This window comes from Pollicipes pollicipes, unplaced genomic scaffold (assembly GCF_011947565.3).
Source record: "Pollicipes pollicipes isolate AB1234 unplaced genomic scaffold, Ppol_2.1 Scaffold_4740;HRSCAF=5597_pilon_pilon_pilon, whole genome shotgun sequence".
NCBI classification, from domain to species: Eukaryota; Metazoa; Arthropoda; class Thecostraca; order Pollicipedomorpha; family Pollicipedidae; genus Pollicipes; species Pollicipes pollicipes.
The window spans coordinates 27418443-27444234 of record NW_023596545.1 but is presented as its reverse complement, the minus strand read 5'-3'; the positions used below and the strand labels follow the sequence as shown (position 1 = coordinate 27444234).

Sequence of the window (25792 nt, the reverse complement as noted above, 5' to 3'; positions counted from 1 at the left end):
TAACACCGAGTTTTCTAGAAACTAACACCGTTTACTGCACCTCCTTGCTACACCACTATCCTGCACGAAAATTCCTGACCAGCGCGACACATTCCTTCTATCCTCTGTCGCGCTTAGTTACCACCTGTGCTACCAAACTTGCAAGACAACACTTCAACGATGGACGCCTGAGCCCAAGAGGCTATGCGCCCTTAACCAACAACAACAACATACTGGTGCGGCGTGTGGAGTGTTATGTTTACATCGTGTTTGAGCGTGGGGAGGCGCGGTTTCATGGGTTGTGTGAGTGGGTGGGATTCTTTGACTGCGGTGCTTTAAGAGGTCAGTACAAGCTTCTTCTGCTTTTCAGTTGATTTCTGCCGTGAAGAACATCCGGCGTGGTTAGGTGGATGACAAAAACATTTTTTTATGTATTTTAACAAGCAAGGGATTAAGGATTCTGCTGTTTTCCGAAGCTCTAGCGCAGACGCCGCGTTGTGCATTATTCCTGCAATTGCTATGTTTGGTCTTGATGATATTTATGTCTGGACCGCACTGTCAGGTCTTTTTGGCCGCAGGTAGGTTTGCTTTGGAGGCCTACCCTCATATCATGCAAATACAAATGGATAGTAAGACAGCGATGAGAATAAAGCTGACCAACTAGGTGTCAATAACTGCATTTTATAAGTTTGAAATAAGTGAAAATGATAGGCTGGTTTGATGCAGAAAACCACACTGTCAACCAGTGGATGACTATGGGTTTTAGGCATGCTGACTATTTTGGCTTGTTTCTGCTGTTCAAGATATGATATGATGAGCAAGTGAGACATATTCAGTGAAACTTCCCACTGAAAATAGTGTCATCTGGAAAGTACAGATCATTGGAAGATATGGGGACATATGTTAGGGCCAGTTCACAGCAGACCTGTATCAAAACAATTGGACAGGGACACAAAGATAAGCACAAGTGGGCTTATCACCTCTTTGATGTTAATTCTTCCCATGCATCATAATATTATCTATCTGGTAAGTTTGCATCTCAGTGGACATGAAAATAATGGAAAAATTGGTGGTGGGAAGTGGGGAGGATAGCAGATGTAGTTGTAGCTGCTAGGGCTTCAAAGACACCTCTGCTGTAGTTGTTGTGAAGATGTTATAGGTGCTTAAGGCAGATAATGTTTTGGATGCAGCAAAGTTAAGAAATATCACCCAGCTCAAAGCTTCTGTTATTTCATATGTTCTTGCATCTTGCCTGGAAATTATGATAAAACTGTTTGAGTGCCTGGCATCTGCATCCACTCGGGATGAAAATTATTAGTATGCCTAAGCTCACAAAATTTCTCGTGACAGCCCTGATGCATACTAGGCATTGTGGAGATTAAAGGACTAGATGCCTTGTTCTGAGGATATATGACCATTTATGCTCACCAAACTGTTCTCAAGTAGTGTCATGGTCTGCTGTACTTAGTTTTGTAGTGCACACACATAGGGCAAATGGAGGTATAAGTGATTTAATGTCTTTAGCAATTACATATTTTTAACATTTGATAAGGCTTGATAAATTTCTTAAGTATACTCCTTGCACCCAAATTGGGATTTTTTGCATCACTGAACTGGCTCTTGAGCCAGTTGCTGTTCTGTTACTGTGGCAGCCAAATTAGTTGGAGTTGGACCTTTCCATTTAGTTGTTAGTGCTGTTCAGAAACTGGTCCACTTTGTTTTTGGTTGTGGGGCTCAATTCAGTATTCAGCATATTCATTATGCATGTATTATCCAGCAATATATATGTTTTTCTCATATTGGCTGGCAAGAAAACATTGGCTTTCAGTGTTCCATTACAAACTAAGCATAGGGGAGACAAGGAGAGATGACAGAAGAAAGACTATGTAAAACATTATGCTGTTGTGAAGTAAGGTCACAGAGATATTGACTTGTAAATTCAGGTCTTTATCAGATTGTATGAAAGTGATGTGTTATGGCTGGGGGAAAGTAGTGTTATATATTCTACTATGCACTGCATCATGTACCAATAGCAGCCAGTCATGCTGATGGGCTCTCAGACCAGATCCTGAGGTCAACTGTAGTGTGGAAAGGAAGCATCCCATGAACCCAAAGACCAAGTCTGGAGAGTGCTAGATAATTTTTTCAGACATTGTCAAATGTTGGCAACTGTGACATGTCAAATTTGGGTACCCATGTTCCCACATCCCTGTGGACTGTCCTGTCCTCAGTGATGCAATGAGGACCTTGGTGAACTTGTTGTCATTCTCATGGATGATAGAATGGGAGGCTGCAAGAAGCCAAAGCCACTTGTCAGCAGTGCAGTTGCAGGCTTTGGTAGCAGGTTTGCTTGATTTAAAATGTGATCCAAGCCCACCTTGTGACCTCAATATCACTATTGTGGTGATGATCATTAGATCATCTTCCAGCCTGCTGATATCCAGGTTTATCCTGTGTTTAAGTCAGATGTTAGCTAAGCTGATGCTAAATGTGGCCAAGACTGCCAGCCTAGCTCATTACCACACTTTTGCATTTGTGTGCATTATGCATATGACTGTATGCAGCAAATTTCGGAAATGCATGTATTCTTTGGTGATTATGGTACCATCTATGACTGCTGACCAGCAGCTTCAGCTGAACATGCCCAGTGCAAATGGTTGGGACTGACAGCTCCCGAGAGCTGTAGCTGCAGCATCGTCAAACATATACAGCAGCTCACTGAGCAGGCCACTTCCTGTGAGGAGCCAGCCAGTGGGAGCGGGCCACTCTTCATCTTGTATTTTACCGGGACCAGCTTTGGTGTTAGCAGCACGGCGTGGAAACTCAACAGTCCCGCCCAGACAGCCGTCTCAGCGACCTGCGCCGTTTACTCGTGATGGACTTCACGTTCATGCTTTCCCCATAGATTGTCGCCATGGGAGTAGGTTATTGATTCTTGCAGTCATCCAAGTGTGGTGGCTTGGAACTGTACCCGATAATTCTTGTATCCGTAGATCAGGTCAGGTGATAAGATGCTGTTCGATCCTGTGGGAGCCCCGAAATCGGGCAAAACGATTCACACGCTGCTCGGGCCCACCGATCGTGAAGTAATCCACTCACGGACAATTGAGTAAGAACCGACTGGAAGCAGTGCCGCGTGTAGAATTTTCCCCATTCCTTAGAAAGGTCTCAAAATCCCTTGGCCAGTGAATAGAACAGCGTGGGGTCGGGCAGCAAGCAGCTCCTCGCTGCACATACGTAAAACCTGGGTGATAGCGTCACGGAAGCCCGCTCAGTGCGTGTGCCGCCAATCCTTTACGGAGCTGGTCGGTGTTCCATTGGTATGCTCGCCGGCCTTATCGGAGCCAAGGCAAGTTTTCGGGCTCTGACTGCGTAAACTCAGAGCTCTGGGTGGGGTGTTTTCAGCGAGCCAAGGGCAACCACGTCTAGAGTGTCACTGTAATAGTGATCACGACGTGTCGCTCGAGGTACGTGGTTTTCGAACAGATCAGTCCATGAGAGCTCCCAGTGGCCTTCTCGTGGTGGCAACTGCCCGTGCCTGCGGAATGGTGCTTCAAAGTGCGTTGAAATCACGCAGAACACCACCTGGTCGTCGGACGTCAGCCTTTCTACGCGACGAGGTTAAGGGCTGGCGTACCCAAGAAGTGCCACCTCGCTCTGGCCAGACTTCGCTGTGACCGGATGAAGGCTGAGACCGGTCTCTGTTCTCACACCCGTTGATACTGGTCTCTGTTCTCACGCGCCTTGAAACCGGTCTCTGTTTTCATGCTCCTTGAGACCGGCGGCCGTGTCTGCGGCTCTGCCGCCCAGGAGCAGGGTCGTGTTCTTGCAGTACCCACCAGTCCCGGATTTTGTTGTTGTGTGTGGCCGTGGTTTCTGGAAGGACTGCTGTATGAGAGAGTGAAAAGTGCAGCATTTGTATTGCAGACACCTCGAAAAGCTGCCAAATCCGCTACAACGCACATCGAATACTATTCGATGCTGGACAGCATCCTAGTGACAGCAGTGGCATAAAATACCAAAGCTATGAAAAAACAAGTGCCATTTTTCAGATCACCCCAATGTGAGTGCAGCATTAGGGGACAACGGAAGTTGAGGGCGGATTTTATGGATGGCTGGCATCTAGAAGAGGCCCATTTTGCAGCACTGGTGCCTGTTATCCGCGAATCTTGTTGCAGGTTCTGCAATTCTCCTTTACCAGTGAAAAGAACAGCCGCGATATCTCCTGATCGTGGCCGTTTCGCGGGCTGCACGCTCGTTGAATGTGCGTTTTCTGACTCAAGCTGAACGGGAAAGATGAGTTATCCGAAAATCTCGTTCTGCTTTTCGCCCACTACGACGCTTCATAGTTTGTGCAAGCGAAGGGAGGCTGCCGTTGCAAGTGAGGGTACTGTTGGAAAATAATGGGGAAATTTGATGCGGAAATTGAAAATACAAGTAGAGTAAATTATAACTTTAGCTGTGTGTCCAGCGTACTAACGCGCTTAATTTGATGGGTATATGCGTTAAAGGTGTATGTTTCAGCTGGCAAAATGTATCACTGTACCTTTGATTTGCGCTTGCATCAGCTGTGGCAAAAGAACGAAAGACAACTACTTCCGGACGGACGGAGATTGTTCGAAATCTATTGAGTGGTACGGTATGTCTCGTCGCCAATCTGCCCAATGTGCATTGATAAGACGTGCTCTAGACTTGTTTATAACAGATAGCATTCCCCGCTTATCTGTAACATGGTGTCGACATGCAGCTGGGACGGCGTTAAAGGGAGTGTTCCACATTTGTATGGAGTTTTGAGCCGAAAAAGCCATCTTCAAAATCATCCGGTGCATTCACAGCCCTGTCATTCTTATGACCTAAAAGCTTTTAATTTGTGAGCTGACTGGCCCACGAATGTGCGCAGACTATTTCAAGGTTACCCATGTGATGACGCCATATTAACGCCATTGAAATCCTGTCATTTCGCTGGCCATGCGGCTTTCAAGGTCGAGTGAATTATTATTGCGGAATCGTCCGTACGTAACGTGCGTGAGTACCATGGCCAAACATGAGGGCTGTCTATTGGCTTTCAACCAATGTCGCGCAATCTATGCAACATTTTATCACCTATCATGTTTTGTGCTATATAATATAGGGTATGCGGTCTTTCTAGATATTACGGGAGTAAGACACGTAGTCGAATAACTTGAGAATTGCACTATAAACCAGTATGTGAGTACAAGTAAGGGCCCTCCGATAGACATGCGAGAACATCACGAGAAAGGGCCAGAACACGAGCACCCAACGACATTTGGTTCAGCGAACACTTCCAGCCCACGCTGCCACTTCTTGGGAGATTGAAGAACTCCCAAGTGAGTGTTATACAAACATTACGTGACGCAATCAAGCAATGACGCATCGAGAAGCATATTTGCCGTTCCATGAGGCCATCAAACAATGCCATTTTAGCAGCATATTTACTCAATCTAGAAATTGTGTCAGTTTTGGGATATTTCTGTAGAAATTGGGGTAGCTTTTTGCACTTAGAAACCAATATGTACAAGAGAGCTCATTTAACCACGTCTGATGCCTCAATATCTTCAAATGCGGAACATTCTCATTAAGATGTAAAGGTCAGTTGTAAAGAGCATATCCGATACGCCACGCAGACGCCCCGAAGCAGTCTTCCGCCTGGTTGCGGAGATCTGGCGGATTTCACATTGTCTGGGACGAACACCCGTATCATTGGGATTGTTTCTGTTCTCAGTCAAATCCCGCTGGTTCCGTGTCGCTGTGATCCTCTGAAACCGGTTCTTGGGCCAGGTTTCGGCTCATACACGGCGCACGGTAGTTGTGCCGCTCTTGTAGGCCGTGCATGCTAGGGCCGAAACTTTGTGAGCGCATTGCAGAACAAAGGGATGGCGAATGTTGAAAACAGGTCCCGCATGCATCAGAATCATATGCAGAAATTTCCTGCACATTCAACTTGCAAACTTTTAGTTAAATCCCGTTCTGTTGCGCGAACGTAATATATCTAATGGTTGGCGCATTGCATTGTTTCGTGAAAACCACGCCTGGTGAAGCAGCTGGCATTCAAATTCCGTAAGATATTTCAGCACAACTGAGGAATTTTGTCGGATGATGTGAAGCCTGCATGGGGCTAAGGTGCGTCCAATGGCTGCGGAGATCTCAGATCGTCAAAAGCGACACTAGCCTTTCCTGCAACGTGTTGTAAGGTACGTTGAACGCTTGCAAAGATCTCAGATCGTCAGAGCGAACCTGGCCATTCCCTGCTCCGCGTTGTGCCGGGCCCGGCTGAGCCCGCTGTGACCACAAACCCCTCTGTTGACGCTGGGCAATCCCCGCCTGCTGCCGCGCTCGTAACAAATGATGTCACAGCAGCTGGTCCAAGGGTTCCTGGGTCCAGAACGAAATGCAGCGAGCAGAAGCGGTGGGGTGCACAGCACTGGGGTGGAAGTTTGGCGCGCGCGGCTGAGTGCTGAGTGCTAGTGTTTCGTATGTATACTTGCGCGGTGAGAGAACTCTCGGCTGCAGCGGTCCTGCCTGCCTGGTTTTGCCGTCGCGTTTTTTAGACGCCAGTGTCTTTGCAGTCATTGACCTCAGCTTCATGTAATTTTCAGCATCAAGAAGCTCAGTTCTGGAAACGCTGCGAGGTAGATGTGAAGGCACGTGCCTGCCAGCTGTTTCACCGGGTGTGGGTTCCTCCATAACGCTTCGACATTTGGTCAAGACCTCGACTACTCATCGCCGCAGCGACACGCGACCGACAGCGGTTGACAAAGGAGGGAAAGGCAAACACTTCATGGAAGCGTGGGTTGCTGTGAGTGGCCCGTCACCCGCAGTCGAGTATGAGCCGTAGGTTCACCCGCGTTTGGGCGTGTTTGAGGATTGCCGTTGTTCTCGGTGATCAGATTACGTACAGGGCGTCCCGAGCTTGATGTGTGGTTGTATCGTCCTCACTAACAGAGGACATAAGCGTGACCGGTTCATAATGTATTTGCTGATGTAATCCCCACGCAGTCGCATACACTGCCCTATGCGCTCCGGGAGGCCGCACATCAGGCTGTCGGGAGTCTCTGCCTCGACTCTCCGCCATGCCGCCTGCACGTTTTGGAACAGGGTCTTCTCTGAAGTGGCCGGCGACATCTCGCTGAGCTCCTCCTTGCCGTTCGCCCAGAGATTCTCAATCGGCAACATGTCGGGGCTGTTGCCAGGCTACGGACCCTTCTCCCAGAAGCCTGGGAAGTTGGCATGGCACCGGTCCTGGGTCTCCCTAGCGTGATGAGCTGGAACGCCGTCCTACTGGAAAATCGCCTTCGACATATCTGGCAGGAGTTTGACCCTACTTGTCGGGCTATTTTCCTTCCTCTGCTGCACTGTCAAGGCTGCAGTTTTCTCCAGCACCCCTCTGACGTGGTAGTCGGCGGTGGCGGTTTGTCCGCGCGGAGCTTGGTGTAACTCAGGGAGACCTCCGTAGCTCAACATGCCCCAGACAGGGATCGTTAGCGGCTGCTTCACTGTCTCAGTGAACGGCACGGTGTTGGCCCAGACCCGGTCGTTCTGGCGGTTGGGGCTTGGAAAAGCTCGAAGGGTGACTCGTCATTGAACAGGACGCGTCTCCAACCCTGAACGGACCAGTTCTTGCGGGCCTTGATGAACTCCAGCCGCCTGCTCTTGTGGTCCACGGTAAGCCTTCGCTTCAGTTGCATGCCGGTCTTCATATACCGGTGGACGGCCGACTTAGAGGCTGGGTACTTCTTCGCCGTGAGTTTTCTTGCCAGGGTTCTTCGCCGTGAGTTTTCTTGCCAGGGTTCTTCGCCGTGAGTTTTCTTGCCGGGGTTCTTCGCCGTGAGTTTTCTTGCCAGGGTTCTTCGCCGTGAGTTTTCTTGCCAGGGTTCTTCGCCGTCAGTTTTCTTGCCAGGGTTCTTCGCCGCGAGTTTTTTTGCCAGGGTTCTCGTCGACTGGCTCCTGAAGGCCGACTTTGCATTGACGATCTCCGCCACTCGTCTCAAGACCGAGTTACACCCACGACCTGTGGGGTTTTCGAGCGTCTGTCCTGAGCGGTCGCGGGCCAACCAGCGCTTTATTGTCGCTACGTTGACGCCCAAGTCCATGGCGACCTGGACCTGAGTCATGCTGCCCTTGACCACCCCGTCTGCGCGGTAGCGGATCGATGGCTTGCGCTCTTTCACCATTGGCGATATGCGGACTCAACGCGTTGACCATCTCAAAAGGGATGATCTCTCCCGCCCGCCACCGGGCGAGGTCAGGCCGGCCGCTAGGGTCATGTGATCGCCTGACACGGCGGATGCCCTCGGGCCGGGCGCGGTACAATTGCACTCAGCGTTCGAGAGAGGGGAAATGATAGGCTGCACCAACCGCGCATCAATTTGGGGACACCCTGTAAAGACACGGATCGTAGTGCACGGTGCAAATGAATGTTTCGTTCACAAATCTCTGAGCAGGCTCGAGGCATCTTTTTTGGAATCGGTCTTAAGTGATAACACGCCCAGCGTTGGCCTAACAGATAAAGATTGGGCCGTGGAAACCGCAGCGGTGTTTTACCCGGTGCACCGTGACCAATGTACAACCGAAAGGCGCGTTTTTTTGCAATGCTTGAATCACGCCGACCAGGAGGTGGATCGTTACAAAGATATCGATTTCGTCGCCCGGAACTGCCAAGTCTGGCCTGACTCACGGTCTGCCAGTTGTTGGCAGCGCGGCCGCCGCAGTGGCAACCTCTGCTTGCTAAGCTGTCTTAAAAGCCGGGAATTATAATGCACTGATTGGACCGCGTGATGTTTTACCAAGGATGGTGGGCCCTTAAGCGCAGGTTTTTGTGTTATAAGCATAAATGCAACTGGTCTCTCGCTCGTCTGTTATTCTATTCGTCCCACACCATGCAGAGCGTCGACCCGGAACTGCGTGTTGCTTGCGAGTAATAGATGCGTCGGTAGAAATTCAAACATACTTTACGGTCAGTTATACCTGTCGTGGCTGTCTCTAGTTTCAAAGTAACTGGCTTTGGCTAGTCACTGTAGTTGTTCAGAAGCAAACTTCATTTTTGAATGGACCCTTATTTTGAAAATGTATATTTTAATGCGCGCTTTTTTCCCCAATAGTCACTGGATGCAATTTTCATGTGGCACATTGCATCAATATGCGTGCGGTATACTTGATTTTCTGCTCAAATTTGTGATAATTCCGTGGAAAGTCACGTTTCTCCCTTTGGCTCTTTAACGCACTCAGTGCGCGCTGTTTAGGTCGTCTCACCGCAGACCACTTCGGCAAAGCTTTGGGGGCTTCGTAGTGTGGCCTGTAGATGTGGTTCTCTGGTCAGGGGCTTAGAGATATCCGGAGGGCGGATTAGAAAGAGCGGATCCGGGTTCTCAGAAGCCCACACAGACTAGGCGGACCAGTTTATCAAGGTAGTCCCAAGGCTGATCACTGCCATATGGTATTGTAACACCGCTTTTTGTACAATAATGCAGAAAAGCAGCCAAACCGGGGGCGAAGGCACCGATCTTCAGTTTTTCACCACCGCTGTTCAATTTTGTGCTACTATGTGCCAGATGACCCGTTTCCTTTTCATAGTACATGCTATATGGCTACCTATAAAATGGAATGTAAAAATTAATATGACGTGTAACTAGCATTCCCTGTTTTCTTGTGTGTGGCGCTAAAAAGGGGGGGGGGGGGGAGGACACGGGACTTCTGGCTCGAGAACAGGAGAATCGTTGCTGTCCAGAGTAAGATAGCTGAAAAGAGTGGCGCGCTGAATGATGCTCGTCATTTCATTTTTGGGGTGCGAGTGTCGACCTCTTACCGCTGGTAGGGGTTGGGAGAAAATGTACTTTGCATGTGATGGAGCGATGCCTACATGGTGCATGTACATATTTGAAATGCTGGTCTCACCAAGAGCGTGGAGTTCTTGGGGCGATTGTGGGGTCCAGGGGTATTTTCATCTGAATATTATGACACTTGGTCACGTCGCCACGGCAATGGTACGTCGCCACGGCAATGGCGACTTTATTGGTTCAAATGGTAAAGTTTCGTGCCAGGGGATTCCAGCAAACCCACATGGCATACAACTGTTTGAAAATCACCAGCAAAATGGTGACATTTTGGTGACTTGATATGAGCCAAGGTCACAATGGTCTTTTGGGCCAAATAAAGCTGGAATGCAAGAACCTCAGAATGAGCCTAGGAGCGCAAGAGGCTTGGACGCCTGTGACATGGACGCAGTGTCCGTTGTCTAGATATGCGTTGGCCATATGCGCTGCCTGTGCTGTTGGGCCTCGACCTGAGGCGGACCGGTCCACGGGCTGACTCGCGGCCAGCTCCGCCGCCAGCCGACGTGACCCCGGAGCGGATGGGGTCAACGCTCCGGCCGCCGACGTGACCTGTGCAGTGGGAGCGGGTCGCCGGCTGAAGTCGCTGAGCCGGCCGCCGTTGACCGGTTGGCCGGGGTCGTGTCCGAGACGAGAGACGCGACCAGCGTCGTAGCGTCACTCGCCGCGCGCCGCGCGCCGTGAGTCGGCCGACCGCGCTCTGTCTGACGGAGCGGGCCCGACCGGTGTGTCGGACGGCGCGGGCGGTCCAGCTCTGCGCCGCTGACTCTGCCGTGAGTGTGCGGGCTGAGAGCGGTTCATCGTGTCCGGGTGAGCGGGCTGGGCGCCTCCGAAACGTGTCGCGGACCGTGTTGGTGGCTCTGGTCTGGCAAGGAGTGTAATTTCCTATTAAGTTGAGGGGGGGGGGGGGGTCGCTCCACCCCTTCCCCATCTTTGAGATGGAGGTGGGCGAAATCCAGGGAGAGGCCCCATTGTTGGCTATTTTGGGGATAGCTTGCGTCATTTTTCACTGTTCAGTCCCCCCCCCCCCCCCCAACTCTTTGCGAAACTTCGCCCTGCCTGTAGATACCCGTGTCTTGTATTTAGACTGTCAGTAGCTTTGGGTGTCTGTGGCGTATGTTGGGCTTTGGTGCTGACTGACGGCTCGCAGGCTCCGTGTGGTTTTTTGGGATTGTGCTGACGACTGTGAGCCTTCGTGTGGTATTTTCGTCTGATCCGACAGCTGTGGGCCCACGTCGTATTTCTGACTCTCCTGACGGCTGTGGGTCTCCATGTCGTATTTCTGGCTATGCGGGCGGCTTTGGGTCTCCATGTCGTATATCTGACCTTGTTGGCGGCCGTGGGTCTCAGTGTCGTATTGCGGATCTTCCAGACTGCTGTGGGTGTCCATGTTGTATTTCAACCCTGCTGATGGCTGGGGGTCCCCGTAACGTATTGCGTATTTGTTAATCGGCATTCAGTTGTTTATGTCTCTATTAATCATTTTCTATTTATTTATTTCCTATCCTGCAGACGGGTGTGGACATGCCTGTCGTTTTTCGGACTGATTTGACTGCTGGAAGCCTCCGTATCATATTTCAGACTATGCTTATCCCTGTTGGCCTCCGTGTCGTACTTTGAAGTGAGGTGAGGCTGGGCCTCCATGCCGTAGTTCCCACTGTACTGGCGGTCGCCGACATTTGCGTCGTATTTGCAAGTGAGCTGTAGGTTTCCGAGTCGAATTTCGTGCCCCGATGACGCAGCTGGGCTGGCTTCCGTGACTGCTGCGAATCTCTGGTTATGTCGGCGGCTCCGCTGTTTAACACGTGTTTGTGCCGTGGCGGTCGTCGGGATTGTTGGTCAGCTCGGCCAGGCTGAGTGCTGCTGCTGCCCGCGATGTGGACCCCTTCGTGTCAGCTGACCGCTGAGGGGTCAGGTTGAGAGTCATTGGTAGTCAGTCTGACCGGTTTTCTGCATGTCCTCGGCCTCGTTTTGGCGTGAGTGTTTTAGCGGTCAGGTGCAGGTGCCGCTTGATCGATCTGCACTGGGCCAGGAATCGAAAAGAGTAAGGGCTGTAACCGTAAGTCGTGTGAAACGTTCAAAGGTTTGTAGCAAAATAACAGATATCAAGGTGATTTACCACCTGTGGGAAGCATGGTGCAACAAAAGCGTGTAATCGAACAACCTCTTCTCCATCCATACATGGGGCCACAGGAGTGGCTAACAGACTTAGCCTGTTTGGAGACGCCAAGAAGAAGCATTCGTGAGCATACCGACGTCGCGTGTGATTTTTCTGATCCACAGGTTTCAAGGGTAGAGTTTTGCTGTCATGTAAGAACAAGACTGAATTGCGCATCCGATGTTGTTGGAAACGTTCATCCCTGCATGAAATATCAGGTGCACGTGAGGCACACATTCGGTAGAACTGCATCAGGTATTTTATCTGCACTTGAGCGTGGTAGCGCAGGCTGAAGATCGAGAAAATGCACCGCACACATGTCTTAAATTCCCCAGTCCAAAAGGGATGTCATGTTCAACTCAACTGCGTTATTTTGACGAGATTTAATCATATCGCCACATTCGCTAATAGTGAACCTTATCGTTGCTGAGCGACCGCACTCGCCGCTGCAGGCGCCATTCCATCCAGCGGACATCCAACAGCTCGTAACCTAGCGCGGTGGGCGGCAGCGACGCGCCCTGGCAGCCCGGCCGCCGTATCTGTCCCGCACGTGCACGTCCTTGTCCCGGCGGCGCCGGGCCGCCGGGCCAGCACATGCCCCGCGCGCGTACGTGAGCCGGTGGGGCGGCCGGGCGCCGTCTGTCTGCCCGGCGCGGCCGGCGGTCGGCCGCCGGCGGCGCCGGGTCGGCGGGCCGCCCCGCCAGTGGGTGCGCCGCGCTCAGCTGACCGGCCGCTCCAGTCCGCGCCGCGCCGGCCCAGCGTCCGTCCGCGGCGAGCCCCGGCTCGGCTTGGCCGCGCAGCTGCTGTGACGCGGTGTCGCGCAGGCCGGGAGCGCGGCGGACGGTCACGGTGGCGGGCCGCGTGCGGTGTGTCGTCGCTTGGTGTGGCGCGTGTACGGAGCGCGGCGGTGTGTGCCTAGTAAGTCCCGCGTGCCGTGGGAGTCCGGTTGCGCCGCGTCCCGTCGCTGTCCGGTGGTGCTTCGTGCCGCGTCGGTGGGTCGCGTCCTTGTCACCGGCTGTTTAGCACCGTTTTGGCATCGGTGTGCCCTTCGTGACACCGTCCGTTCCGCGCGGCTGGGCGGCGCGGCGTCGCCGGCCCGGCGTTCTCCGGTGACCCAGAGCCCCAGAGCCGGTCCATGGTGCGGCCTCCAGCCGGCTGCTGTGGCAGGTCTGACCGCGGCCGGGGTTCTCCGGAGCCGCCGTGCTGCCAGAGCCGCTAATTGTGGTTTGGCTGGCCATGGCTAGAGCGGTGCATGGTAGCATGGAATGCCGGAGTCCCTGTCGCCGGTGTGGGGTCGACGGGTGTTTTTTTTCGCGCGAGGCTGCGGTGGGGAGACGCGAGACGCGCGGGGGCGGAGGCGGGGGCCTCATGTGAGGAGCGTGTACAGTGAGCAACTGCGATGTCCGCTCCCCCCGCTTGTACGGCGGGACCGACCGGCCGGGTCGCGGACCAACTTCTTAAGCCGATCGGCATGGGGCCGAGACCACGAGCGTGCTGGTCTCGGGCCGGCCGCGCGGCCCTGGCGGCGGACCCGGGCCGCGGCGCAACGGCACCCAGTCGTACCAGACGCGGGTGACGCTCGGGGTGGCCAGTAGGCGTGAGCACGCGCCCCGCCCCCGGCTCGGCCTGTTGTGACCTGATCCCGGGTGGGGGTTCGCTGTCGAGGCGTTCGCGTGACGTCCGCTTCACCGAGCCAGATCCCCGCTGAGCGGCGTGCCGTGCCACAGGGGTCTGTGAACCGACTCATCTGGTCTGGTTTCGGTAAGGTGCGGGCCGAGAGCGCGGCCGCTCGGCCGGCGGTGGCAGGCAGTGCCCGGCTCAGCCCTGCTGTGGGGAGCGTATGATGCAACCGGGCCCGCTGTGGGGAGCGTATGAGGCAACCGGGGCAGCTGTGGCGCGAAGGAGGACGTTACACGGAAGTCTCCACCCGCGGGGCGCGCGGATCGGGGAGAATGCCACTGGTCATGGGTTCGGGTGCGGTGGGCTTGACGATTGGACTGGTGTGGTATTATCAGCTGCGCAGACACCGCTGGTAGTGACAGCAATGACAGCAAATACAAGGACAGCAAGGGAGGGGAGGAAAGACAGTTTTATTTGCTCCGCAGCTATAGCATGAACGCTCCTGTGGAAGGATTCCAGGCGGTCTGGGCGTGCTTAACAGGCTGACTTCACATGGGCCATAAGCCGTGACAAGACGTCGCTTGGCTTTAATATCGTTTGGTATGTAACTGGCCGCCTATCGAGTGACAGAATCTGCGAGACCTGAGCAGCGCGCGGACGGGATTACCGAAGCGTCCTGTTCTGGGTTCGCAGTTTGCAAGCCGCCGTAATGCTGCAGCACTGTGGGACTGGTGTGTCATACCGGACCACCATGAGCCGGCCATTTGACCGCACTCGCTCAGGCCACGTGCTCGCGCGTGTGCACTTCAAGCCCGCCAACTGTTCGCCGTCAGCCTGGGCGCCTTTCAGTGCAGGTACGCGTTCGCAAATGTTGACCAGCCGCCGTTATCTTTCGTTTTAGGAGGTGCGCCCACATCGGACAGCCTCTGGCGCTGAAGTGCTGGCGTGTCCGGCGACCGCCGGTGGGAGCAGATAATGTCCATCGTCGATCTGGCCCAGGTGAGCACGGAGGACTCTGTGGGCCGCGCTGGTCTCAGACTGCCGCGGTCTGCGGCTCTGAGGAGATCCCGCCGACCAGGACGTGGTCCTGCTGGTTTGCGCTGGCACAGCCAGTTTCGGATCAGAATATCGCATGTATTGAGGGAGCCTGTGGGCCATACAACGCGTGTACATGCCGTGTGAGTGTAGGCTGGTGCTCAGCTCACCAAGATCGTAGATCGAGCTAACATCAGGTAACCAACACCCAGGTAACCAAGCCCGGATCTTGGCCGGGTCCCAGCGAGTGACCGACTAAATCGGGCTCCTCTCGGCTTGCAGCTCACGGGCTCATTTTTCACCGCCGACCTTTGGACGCCCATGCATAAGTACGGAGTCCACCTCCACTGTGGGACGATCGCGGCCCGTCTTCCCCGTATAGCGGGCCGGCCGTCATGGGTGGTGCTCACTCTGCCGGCGCCATGTCCCGCGAGAGTGGCCGGGCGGCGGGCCAGCGCGCGGCTGTCGCTCCCAGATCGCCTCGCCGTCAGCAGCGGTCCGCGCTCCACTGAGTCACGCGCGGCGACGCGCCGATCACACGGGAGTCTGGACGTGTCGCGCTGACCTTCATGGCGTCATCAGGGGAGACAACAGCAGTCTGGCGCCTGTCCCTTGCCCTCTCTCTCTCTCTCTCTCTCTCTCTCTCTCTCTCTCTCTCTCTCTCTCTCTCGGCCAGACCCATTACCTGGAGGCCCGACCGTTAGGTGGAGGTCATTGGCGTCACCAGAAGAACCAGTGGTTGTTTACAGCGACTCTATGTAAGCCAAATCGGTCACTTCGGAGCTCTGAGCCAAGCCCATTACCGAAGACCTAGCCATCTGACGCTGGGCAGTGACGTCACGGAAACAAACAGTCGCGGTGTGCGGTACTCCGCTCCGGACCAGACACTGCCTGGGGGCGCGGGTCCGGCCGTTCGGCGGCGACCGCTGACGTCATCCGAGGAAACGGTGGCGGCAGTCGCCATCGGTTTCCGCTCGCCGTCCGGTCCTCTCACGCCGTCCCATACAGCTCGGACAAGCTGCAACTGCGGCCCGTATTCACCTGGCACGCACGGTCGCGGCGTGCAGGCGATGTCGTGAGTGAAGGGCGAGATAACGTTCATGGGGCGCACAAAAGACTCGGCGGGCGAGTTAGCGTACTGTGCAGCGTTTGCGCGTGACAGTGGTCCGCCAACGTTACGTCCAGGCGTAGTCAGCCACGCATGGAATACGGTGCATTACCGAATTGCCGCAATGCGCTATGCACGCTCAGGCTCGTCATTACCGTCAATTCCACCATCAACTTGGACGTTTGATGTATCCGGTGTCAGCCTTGTTTGATGCATCCGGTGTCAGAAGTCGGTGTGCGGCCCACGCTGACGAGCACTGGGCAGAGAGGGGCGTGAGACCCGCATCGCACCGCGCCTGTGCCGTCGTCTATCTGGGTTAGCTGTTGTAGGCGCGAGCGGGCTGCGTGGCGCAAGCGCCCGAGTCGGGTCATCGACTCCTTTCACTCTCGCTCGCCGCCGCGATCGGGTCGGACCGGGCGGCGCCGGCCGGGAGGGGCGGGCGCCGCCGCGATGGGGTCGGACCGGGCGGCGCCGGCCGGGAGAGGCGGGCGCCGCCGCGATGGGGTCGGACCGGGCGGCGCCGGCTGGGAGAGGCGGGCGCCGCCGTGATGGGTCGGACCGGGCGACGCCGTCCGGGAGGGGCGGGCGCCGCCGCGATCGGATCGGACCGGGCGGCGCCGGCCGGGAGAGGCGGGCGCCGCCGTGATGGGTCGGACCGGGCGACGCCGGCCGGGAGGGGCGGGCGCCGCCGCGATCGGATCGGACCGGGCGGCGCCGGCCGGGAGAGGCGGGCGCCTCCGCGATCGGGTCGGACCGGGCGGCGCCGGCCGGGAGGGGCGGGCGCCGCCGCGATCGGATCGGACCGGGCGGCGCCGGCCGGGAGAGGCGGGCGCCTCCGCGATCGGGTCGGACCGGGCGGCGCCGGCCGGGAGAGGCGGGCGCCGCCGTGATGGGGTCGGACCGGGCGGCGCCGGCCGGGAGAGGCGGGCGCCGCCCGTGACCGGGCCGACCGGCGGCGCCGGGGTGGCGCTGGCGCCGTACAGCCGCTGCAGAGCCCGCTGCTACCACGCCAGCTGCTGCCAGCAGGGCCATGGCAGGGTCCCCGGCGCCTCACAGACTGTGTAGACAGGTGACGTCACGCGCACACCCCACAGATGGCCCCCGGTCTGGTCAGCTGGTGGCTTCGCCTTCGCACGCCTTCACCCGATGGCATGACCTCCCGGTGGTCCACCAGACTATTCGTCTGTAACTTGCGCGCCGACCGCTATTTGACAATGGTAAAGCGAAACAGAGCAATTGCGATAATGTAACAAAGTAAATATGTGCAACGCAAGAAGCTATCACAACTGTTTCTTTCAAGACCGATATCTTTTGATGTGTTTGTTAATGCATGCGCTATAATTCGACAGTTTTTGTGTGTAATTCAAACGTCTGAGTAGGTTTAGACAAAGCAACGTAGTGTTTTAGGTACATGGGGTTCACCAATTCCGTTAGTATTCTTGCTAAGATGGTCGGATGGTAGCCGTCAGACGTCTTATTAAGTCCGTCGCAAACTCTCAGTTCGACTAATTCTTCTTTCAAACGCTGCTCATGATCGGTTTGCCAAGAAGTGCCCAGCTTGGTTAGCCAAGAAATGTCCGTGTACTATTTGAGCGCGAAATTTTGAAGTTGTTTTTTCTCATTGCAAGCGCATCCTGTGTGTATCAAAACCATAGGGTATTCGCCTCTTGCTGCCGTCATTTCAGACGTGCTCCTCGATCTCCGATCTCCTGAGATACGGTCCCTCCCGCTATGATACCAAGCGTTCTTTGCTTGCCTCTAAGCGCCAGCGCCTCGGCGGCGGGCGCTTGTCGCCACCCGGCCGTCAGCCGGCGCCAGCCCGTCCTGTCACACCGCTCACCGCGCCGCCCTCCGTCGCAGCCCCTGGCCGGCGTACTGTGGCGCCGTTGGCGGCCGCTGCTGGTGCTGCTGACGGCCGCCAGCCTGCTGCTGCTGCTGTACCTGCAGGCCGGCCTGCAGTCGGCGCCGCTGCGGGTGGCGCGCCGCCAGGCCGCGGCGCCGCTCGAGCTGCCCGCTGAGCTGCAGCCCGAGGCGCTCGCCGCGCCCGCCGCGCCCGCCGTGCCCGTCGTGCCCGCCGCGCCGCTGCTCTTCAACGAGGATGGCACGCGCAGGGAGCACCCGGACGACCCTCCGGTGAGGGCCGCGCTGGCCGCCATGGTGCAGCAGTCGGACACGGTGGCCGCCGGGCGGCCGGCGCCGGCGGCGGCTGCCGCTCCGCCGGACGAGCCGCTGGATCGGGCGCAGGTGGAGCAGACGCAGCGGCAGCGCCAACAGCAGCAGGAGGATGAGGAGCGCGAGCGGCGCGCCAGCGAGCCGCCGTACGTGCCGCAGCGGCGCGTGGTGCACGTGGACCTGAAGGGCGCGCCGCCGACCGTCGAGTATCTGGCGCGGATGTTCCCCATCATCAGCCGGCTGGGCGGCACGGACCTGATGATCGAGTGGGAGGACATGTTCCCGTTCTCGGGCGCGCTGCGCAGCGCGGCGGCACGCAACCACTACAGCCGCGCCGAGGTGCGCCGCATTCTGGCCGAGGCGCGCCGCAATGGCCTGCAGGTGATCCCACTGGTGCAGACGTTCGGCCACTTGGAGCTGTTCCTCAAGCTGGAGCCGTTCGCGCACCTACGCGAGACGCCCGCCCAGCCGGCCGCGCTGTGCCCCTCGCGTAACGAGTCGCACCGGCTGGTGGAGCTGATCGTGGACCAGGTGATGGAGATGCACAAGGACGCGCCGTACCTGCACATCGGCTGCGACGAGGTGTATCAGATGGGGCTGTGCCGGCTGTGCCAGCACCGGTTGCGCGACGAGCTGTACCTGGAGCATGTGGCGCGCGTGGCGCGCTACGTGCGCCGTCGTCACGCCGTCACGCCGCTCATCTGGGACGACATGATGCGCCACATCCCGGCCGAGGCGCTGCGTCGCTCGGGTCTGGGTCAGCTGGTGGAGCCGATGGTGTGGGTGTACGCCGAGGACGTGTACCGCTTCGCGGGCCGGCACGTGTACGAGGCGTTCGCCGAGGTGTTCCCGCGCGTGTGGGCGGCCAGCGCGTACAAGGGCGCGTTCGGTGAGACTCTGGTCGTGCCGCCGTTGCGCCGCCATCTGGACAACACGCTCAACTGGCTGGACGTGATGCGCCAGGAGGGCCCCAAGTTCACCGACGGCTTCCGCGGCCTGGTGCTGACCGGCTGGCAGCGCTACGACCACTTCGCCGTGCTGTGCGAGCTGCTGCCGGCGGCCGTGCCGTCGCTGGCTATCGGCCTGGTGACGGCGTCCAACGGCTTCTTCAACAGCTCGCTGCGCAAGCCGCTGTACGAGGCGCTGCACTGCCGCGCCGCCGACGATGACCCGTTTTTCGACTTGGAGGAGGACCCGGAGGGCTTCTCGTTCTTCTCCTTCTGCCGCTTCCCGGGCGTGGCGTTCTACAAGTACGTCGGCCGCTACAAGAACATGATCACCCAGACGGAGGAGTTCTTGAAGACGGCCGGCGAGAGCAAGGGCTGGATGACCGAGTACAACGTCAACCGCAACTACACCAACCCGTTCCGCGTGGACGAGGTGCTCGAGATGTTCTACGGCACCAAGTACTCGCTGACGTCGGCGATCGGTTCGGCCAAGGCAGCACTGAAAGGCGTCATGGACCGCTTCACGGTGGCCGAGTGGGTCGAGCAGAAGATCTACCCGTACCTGCAGCGGGTGGAGCGGCTCTTTGAGCAGGGGCAGGCGCTGAAGCGTCGCTCGGCGTGGCTGCGCCGGCCGCTGCCCATGCTGCAGGCGCTGGCCCAGTACGGCCTGAACGTGACGGAGGCCGAGCCGCCGACGGTGACGCGCCGCCGCCGCCACGTCCGTCCCGGCGGCGGCGGCCAGCACGGCACGTAGCGGCGCCCGCCAGAGACGCTGCCTTCGCTGCTGGGGAGACGCGACGAGCAACTGTCTCCCGTGGAGACGCGGGCCGCCGCTGCGCGGCTGAACGCGTCTGTCTCCGTGGCGAAGGATGCGCCAGCCGCCGCCGCTGCGTCGCCGCGGTAGTGCCGCTGCTTCGCCCCCTGTTACCAAAGAGGAGTGGTGTGCCCACCGTTTGATGTAACTCCCGACTGTAAGCCCCGACTGATCTAAGTGCGGTCCATTCTCTTTGAGTGGCTATCCCTCCCCGGCGATGGAGTGCAGTTTCACAAAATAAGTTGGGGAGGGCGGCTTAGCAGTGAAGCACGGCTGAATTCAACCCCAAAAATAGCCAAATACGGGACTCGCCATGAATGTGACCCACTTCATTCTCAAAGGTGGGAGGTCCCTCCCCCCCAAACTTAAGAGGAAACCATGCCCCTGCCCGACGGTAGCTGCGCTTTCGTTTGTAGCTGTATTGTATGCTCCGTCATTGCCTTTGATAGCGAGATTCCAATGGAGCGCCTTGCATGACGTGAAGAGCGCCCACTTGATCAATCGTTGCGGCCTAATGAAACATCAAACATGCTATGATTTTACATTTGTACGTCCTTTGTTATAACGCATGTTGCATTTACTTTGTACTGAGCGTGGAAGGGATTGGACCCGCCAAATATTGCTTCATTGCTCTATGAAAGGGAAGAAAATTCCAAAAAAGATATTCCAATTGTAAGGTTTTTGACGTTGCAATACCAAAATTCGTGGTGGCACTGTAATTTTGACAACTTCCGAACGCCTGAAATATCGTCACTGCAACCGCACATATGTCAATCAAAAACGATTGTTGGCGGACCTGATCCCTACTACCTCATTTCAAGTAGCTTAGCTTACTCTGTCCTCATGACTAGGTGGAAGTGAATACTGACCCTTGCATCGAGTCGTAGGCTGCTCACTTCAGCAACGGCAGTTACATATTGTAACTTAAGTTGCGGCGCAAATAAGGCGTGGACATTACGCTGGTTTGAACGTTTTCGGTTCCGGGCACGTTTCCCTCAGGTTGTCGTCCGCATGAAATTGCATCATGCGCTATTTTGTGGTGTGCTGTCCTTGAACTGTACGTGCTTATATGTCTTCGAGAGGCATGCGAATCGGTTTTTTTTATCGTTGACACACCTGTAATACCTTTCGCACCTGCTAATTGTCGTGCTAACCAAGCCCCATTCAGAATTGCAGTCCTTATTAGACTTTAGGTCCTTAGGTAGCCCACTATTCGTAGCCTTTTAGTGGTTTAAACCGCTGCACTTTATGCGGCTTCAGGCGGTTTCCCCTCCGACCCTGCCTGTAGCCTTCCCTTTTCCACGGTGTGGCTTCCCTGCCATATATACTCAGGCCCTCGACACCGACCTGACCTGCGGCCCTGCCGGCGCCGACGGCGCGGCCGCTGATGACCCGGCTCGTGCCGGGCCGAGGGGTGTGACCTGTCGGCCGGTCTTCGACAGAGTGTCGGCGCGAGCGGGGGCCGGGACCGGGCGGGCCCGCCCCGGCGTCTAGAGACGCGACCGCGCGCGGTACTCGCGACCCGCTCCGGCTGGGGCGGCAGGCCTGACTGCCGCATGGGTCCGCAGGAACAGTAATGGCGTTCTTCTGTGTTTGGTTGAGTGTGATGTCGGCTTTGAGTGATCAGATTGGTACAATGTTTTACGAAACAGTTATGTGGTGGGACGTAATGCAGATCAGGTAGTTAGACGCATAGACGATCGGATAGTTCTTGCTGTCGGAGGTGTTCATGCCAGGATGTTGATCAGGAGTTGACACACGCTTTATAGTGGCACCTTTGCTTGCCGTCGGATGGCGGTAGACAATGCTCGTTGCTCGCGCGGTGGTTTGTAGCGGCGTGGAACGTGACAGATGTGCCGACAATCTGCTGTTACGGGGCCGGCCTCTTTTGACCACAGCTCTTCGCTTCCCGACTCGAATCATTGACAGCCGCGGGCTGTTGAGCGTTTTGTGATGCAGAGGGCTCGGCGCCGTTGAAATTCATTGGGACTGTATTCAGATTGGAACATACCATTGCGCGCAGCATTTTGTGACCATGTTACGGCTGGCTGGCGGCAGTGCGCTCGTTCTGGCCGTCTTAGATAGATGTACCTGCCCGAGTGATGTGTAATTGAAGCGAGTCGTCATTACAATAAATGTTTTGTTACAAGCCCTGTGATGAGTTTGGATGGAGAGACACCCGGGCAAGCTAACGCCGTCATGTATCGCTTGCGTGCTGGGGCATGAAAATCACAATGGGAATGCAGTGGTGCTTTCAGCTTCGGCCGTAGCCTCGGAGTTCGTTGACCAACGGAGGCCTGCGACGGGTTAGCTACCAGCCGCCCATCCAGCGAAGGTACTCGTTAAACAGGCAGCAACCTCATCTAAACCATGACGACTGGGTGCCTTGTTGACGGGCTGCCTTTTCAGGTAAATAATTGCATAGCGCCTCGTTTTCGGCGTCAAGCAAAAACATCACGCAACGAGACTGGCATTCAGATGTGTTTAATTAGTGCTACGTTCGCCTGGCCTGGGCGTGCTCCCAAAGCAAACAGCGCCCGTGCATTGACCTTGCGGCGGCTGCCCACTCAAAACATCCGAGGTGTCGCCCCATGACCCATGCAATCGACCGTGCTGTTTTTGCAGACCGGCTAACGTCGGGGAGGGGGAGGGGACTGGTCATGCAAGCGGCGCCTCGCTCCCCGTCTCCCCTGTCCGGCCGGCCACGCGCCGCCCGCCGCCGGTCCCGATGCCGCCGAACCGATGGCCTCGTCCCAGTGTCCGCCGCCGCGCGACCTTGACACGCATGCGGTAGGGGGCCAGGCGGCGGCCGCTCGGTCGCTCGCATGACCCGCTGGCGGCTCGCCGGAGACGCCACGTATCGACCTCGCACGCGGGCCGGCGGGGGCAGATCGACCGGCGCTGGTCACCCTGGCGACGAGGCAAACACACGACAACAGGCCGCCGCCGAGCGGCGGCGACGGCAGCGCGGCAGTAGATCAGCTGTGCGAATCGCGGCGGACGCGCGGCGAGGGCTTCCTTCGCGGAGATGCGACCAGCGCTGCGGACGGCGACCGCGTCCAGACCGGCGTGAGCGGCGGCGCCGAACCGCCTGTCATGGCCGAGTGCGGCGACGTGCTGGTGACGATCGTCCAGGGTGAGAACGGGACAGAGCTGCGCCAAGAGGTGGTCGAGTGCCCCGACATCCACTACGTGGTGGCCGCCTTCCTGGCGCTCCTCAGCATCGGCGCCATCCTGCTGAACGTGCTGCTCATCGTCACCGTCGCCGCCAGCTACACGCTCAAGAAGAAACCGCTCAACCTGTTCGTGCTCTCGTTGGCCGTCGCGCACGTGCTGGAGGCGGTGGTGAGCGTGCCGCTGTCGGCGGCGTTCGCAGCGCGCGAGCGCTGGCCGCTGGGCGTGTATGAGTGTCGCACGGACGCCGCCATCAGCGAGGCCACGCTCGTGGTCACCAGCTTCAGCGCGCTGCTGCTCTGCCTGGACCGCGCGCTTATGATGAAGCACCTGCACAACTATCGCAAGTACATGACCACCGCCCGGCGCAACGTGGCGATCGTGTTGAGCTGGGCGGCGGCGCTGGGCCTGACGTCGCCCATGCTGTGCGGCTACCTGCAAGCGTTCCCACACGAGGGCCGCTACGGCTGCAGCGCCATCGACGACGACAGGGACACGGTGTACGGGGCGCTGATGCTCGTCTTCGGCTACGTGCTGCCGCTGCTCTGCATGGTCACGTGCATCGTGCAGGTGGCCCGCATCATCAAGCGGGAGCGGCGGCAGCTGAAGAAGCTGCAGCTGAAGCGGTCGTTCGCATACACGGAGCAGGTGTTCGTGACGCCGCACCTGAAGACCGAGCAGGGCCCGACGCTGATGGTGCTGGCCGTGCTGCTCCTGTACGTGCTGCTCGTGTTGCCGCAGGCCGTCACCATCCACTTGGACCAGGCCATCAACTCATATAACGTAACGGCGCTCGGAGAGCAGCTAAAAGCCGTCCGCAAGGAGCGCCTGCTGAACACCACCATGGCCACCAACGCCACCGCGGACGAGGACAGCACGGTGGAGGAGGCATTGCCGATGGTGCCCAACGGCGGCATACACGAACCCATCTTCATGTGGCTCCGCTACGTATTCCTCATCCTCTTCCCCACCGTCGTGCTCACCTTGCACAAGGACTTCCGGAAGAAGATGGAGGGTCTGGTGTTCTGCTGCCGGCCAAACACGGTGGACGACTATGCCTCGGTGCGGCCCATCTCGGCGTACGTGAAGAAGTCCACCTCTGCCAAGAAGTCGGGCAAGAGCCGCTCTCAGAACCACGTGACCAGCTACAAGACACCGGTGCTGTTCTCGACGGCCGGCGGCCTGCACCTGCGCGTCATGAACATGGCCACGCAGCGCTCTAACATGCGCTTCCTCGGCCTCGACCTCAGCCTGAAGGGCAGCTTCGCGCCGGATCCTGAGTTTGAGATCTTCCTGTGCGACCTGTCGCTGCCGAGCGAGGAGCTGGCCGACGTCGACAACCTGCTGGAGCGACGGCCCGAGCACGACGACTTCCAGGAGACCATCGAGCTCGCCGGCCAGTCGCCGCGCAGCGCCGGCACCGACTCGGGCGTCGAAGTGGAGCGCGCCGCCCGCGACCGCCAGCCCAAGCAGAAGAAGGTGGTGCGCTTCGCGGCGCGGCCGGGCGAGATCCCGCGCCGCCGGCCCAGCCAGTCGGACCAGCAGGCGCTGCTGGCGCCTGAGTCCCCGCCCGAGCTCAAGCCCGTGCGCTCGCGCACCTCCACGCCGTCGCCGGGCGCGCGCAAGCTGCAGCAGCGCGCTCGGCTGCGCCAGAAGCCGCCGCCGGCGGCCAAGCCGGCGCGGCGCGCCTCGCTGGAGCGGACGTTCAGCGTGCCGGAGGTAGCGCAGCGGCGGCGCTCGCTGCCGCCGGCGGTCGGCCGCGTCGCGCCGCGCCCCCAGGACAAGTACCGCCCGGCCGGCGGGCGGAGCGCGCCGCCACCTCTGCCGCCGCCGCGCGGCGCACCGCGCGGCGCACCGCGCGCCGCACCCCGTCGCAACGTCGCCGATATCGAGCTGGAGACGTTCACGGCAGGTGAGTGGCCGCTCACCACGTGACGCAGGCGGTGATGCAGTATTTAGAGGCGGCTTCGTGCACGCAGCGGTCTTGTATTCAGGGACCCTGTGCGGGCTGACGCCGCTGTCGGCGAGGTAAAGTTGGGCTCTTTCAACTCGTGCTTTGGCTGTGAAATTTGAGACCAAGACAATCTTCGACCTGTTTTGAATGCCAAAGGCAATATTTTGTGTATTTTTACAGTAAGTGTTCTGATCATCAAAATGATTTGATGATCGTGAGCTATTTTGAATGCCAGTATGCCATTTTTGAAGCTGCTATCCCGTGAACTGATTGCCATGCTTTGTATCCTAAATGAGAACATAATGGTTCCTTACTGACCGCGTATACCGCTACAAGATACTACGTTATAGTTGACATCTGGCACTGGGCGGCAGGCATTGTCAATGCAATCCAAGACCGCCACGAACGGTATTGACGTGCGTGATCGTCCGTTTTCAGACGGATCATTCGGAGTGGTGCGATGACGCCCCGATGGTAGTGGTGCTAGAGAGACCCACCGGCAAGGCCTGCAGACATCGACTGCCACGAGCGGTGCCAACGATCCGTCTGAAGAGCGAGGTGCTTCGACCGGCAATCTGGTCGCCGACATCGGTTATATGGCGCGCCCACCGCGTGCAGCGCCTGGCCTCAGCTGCGATCGCGCTGGAGTTGACGCTGTGGACGCTAGATGGCGGGCCAGTGCCGGCAGTTGCCTAGGGACCGCGCGTTTCCTGAGTGGTGTGGCGTTACGCGCGTTAGTTACTCCGTCGTGTCGGAGTCACCTCAGTGGAGTCCATTGTTACCCCCAATATAGCTGATGTCCGTTTGAAAACGAAATGCTCATTTTTTCTACACCTCTGTTGCCAACAACAGAATAGATGCACCTCTCGGAAGCGCATAAGTCAGAGCGCGCCTGACCATGGCTGAGCTTTTTCTATGCACCCAGTGTCCCTTTGAGAGTGGCATTTAGCACAGTTCACCATGTAGCCATGTGGGGTGTGCAC

General features: G+C 57.4%; 1 protein-coding gene and 1 long non-coding RNA gene across 2 annotated transcripts; both read left to right on the top strand.

Moving 5' to 3' along the window:
- The first annotated feature begins 235 nt into the window (after positions 1 to 235).
- LOC119098627 (uncharacterized) lies at positions 236 to 17695 on the top strand. The gene is made up of 3 exons (XR_005094274.1): positions 236 to 321; positions 14507 to 14604; positions 17609 to 17695. It is a non-coding gene; the product is annotated as an uncharacterized LOC119098627 (long non-coding RNA).
- A 150-nt stretch (positions 17696 to 17845) lies between these two features.
- LOC119099012 (hexosaminidase D) lies at positions 17846 to 21830 on the top strand. Its single transcript, XM_037222061.1, has one exon. It carries the CDS (start codon positions 17903 to 17905, stop codon positions 19619 to 19621), a length of 1719 nt encoding a protein of 572 aa, XP_037077956.1. The 5' UTR covers positions 17846 to 17902; the 3' UTR covers positions 19622 to 21830.
- The last annotated feature ends 3962 nt before the right edge of the window (positions 21831 to 25792 follow it).

Excerpts from the sequence above, each read along its gene's own strand:
- LOC119099012 (XM_037222061.1), top strand. The coding sequence starts at position 17,903 with ATGGTGCAGCAGTCGGACACGGTGGCCGCCGGGCGGCCGGCGCCGGCG.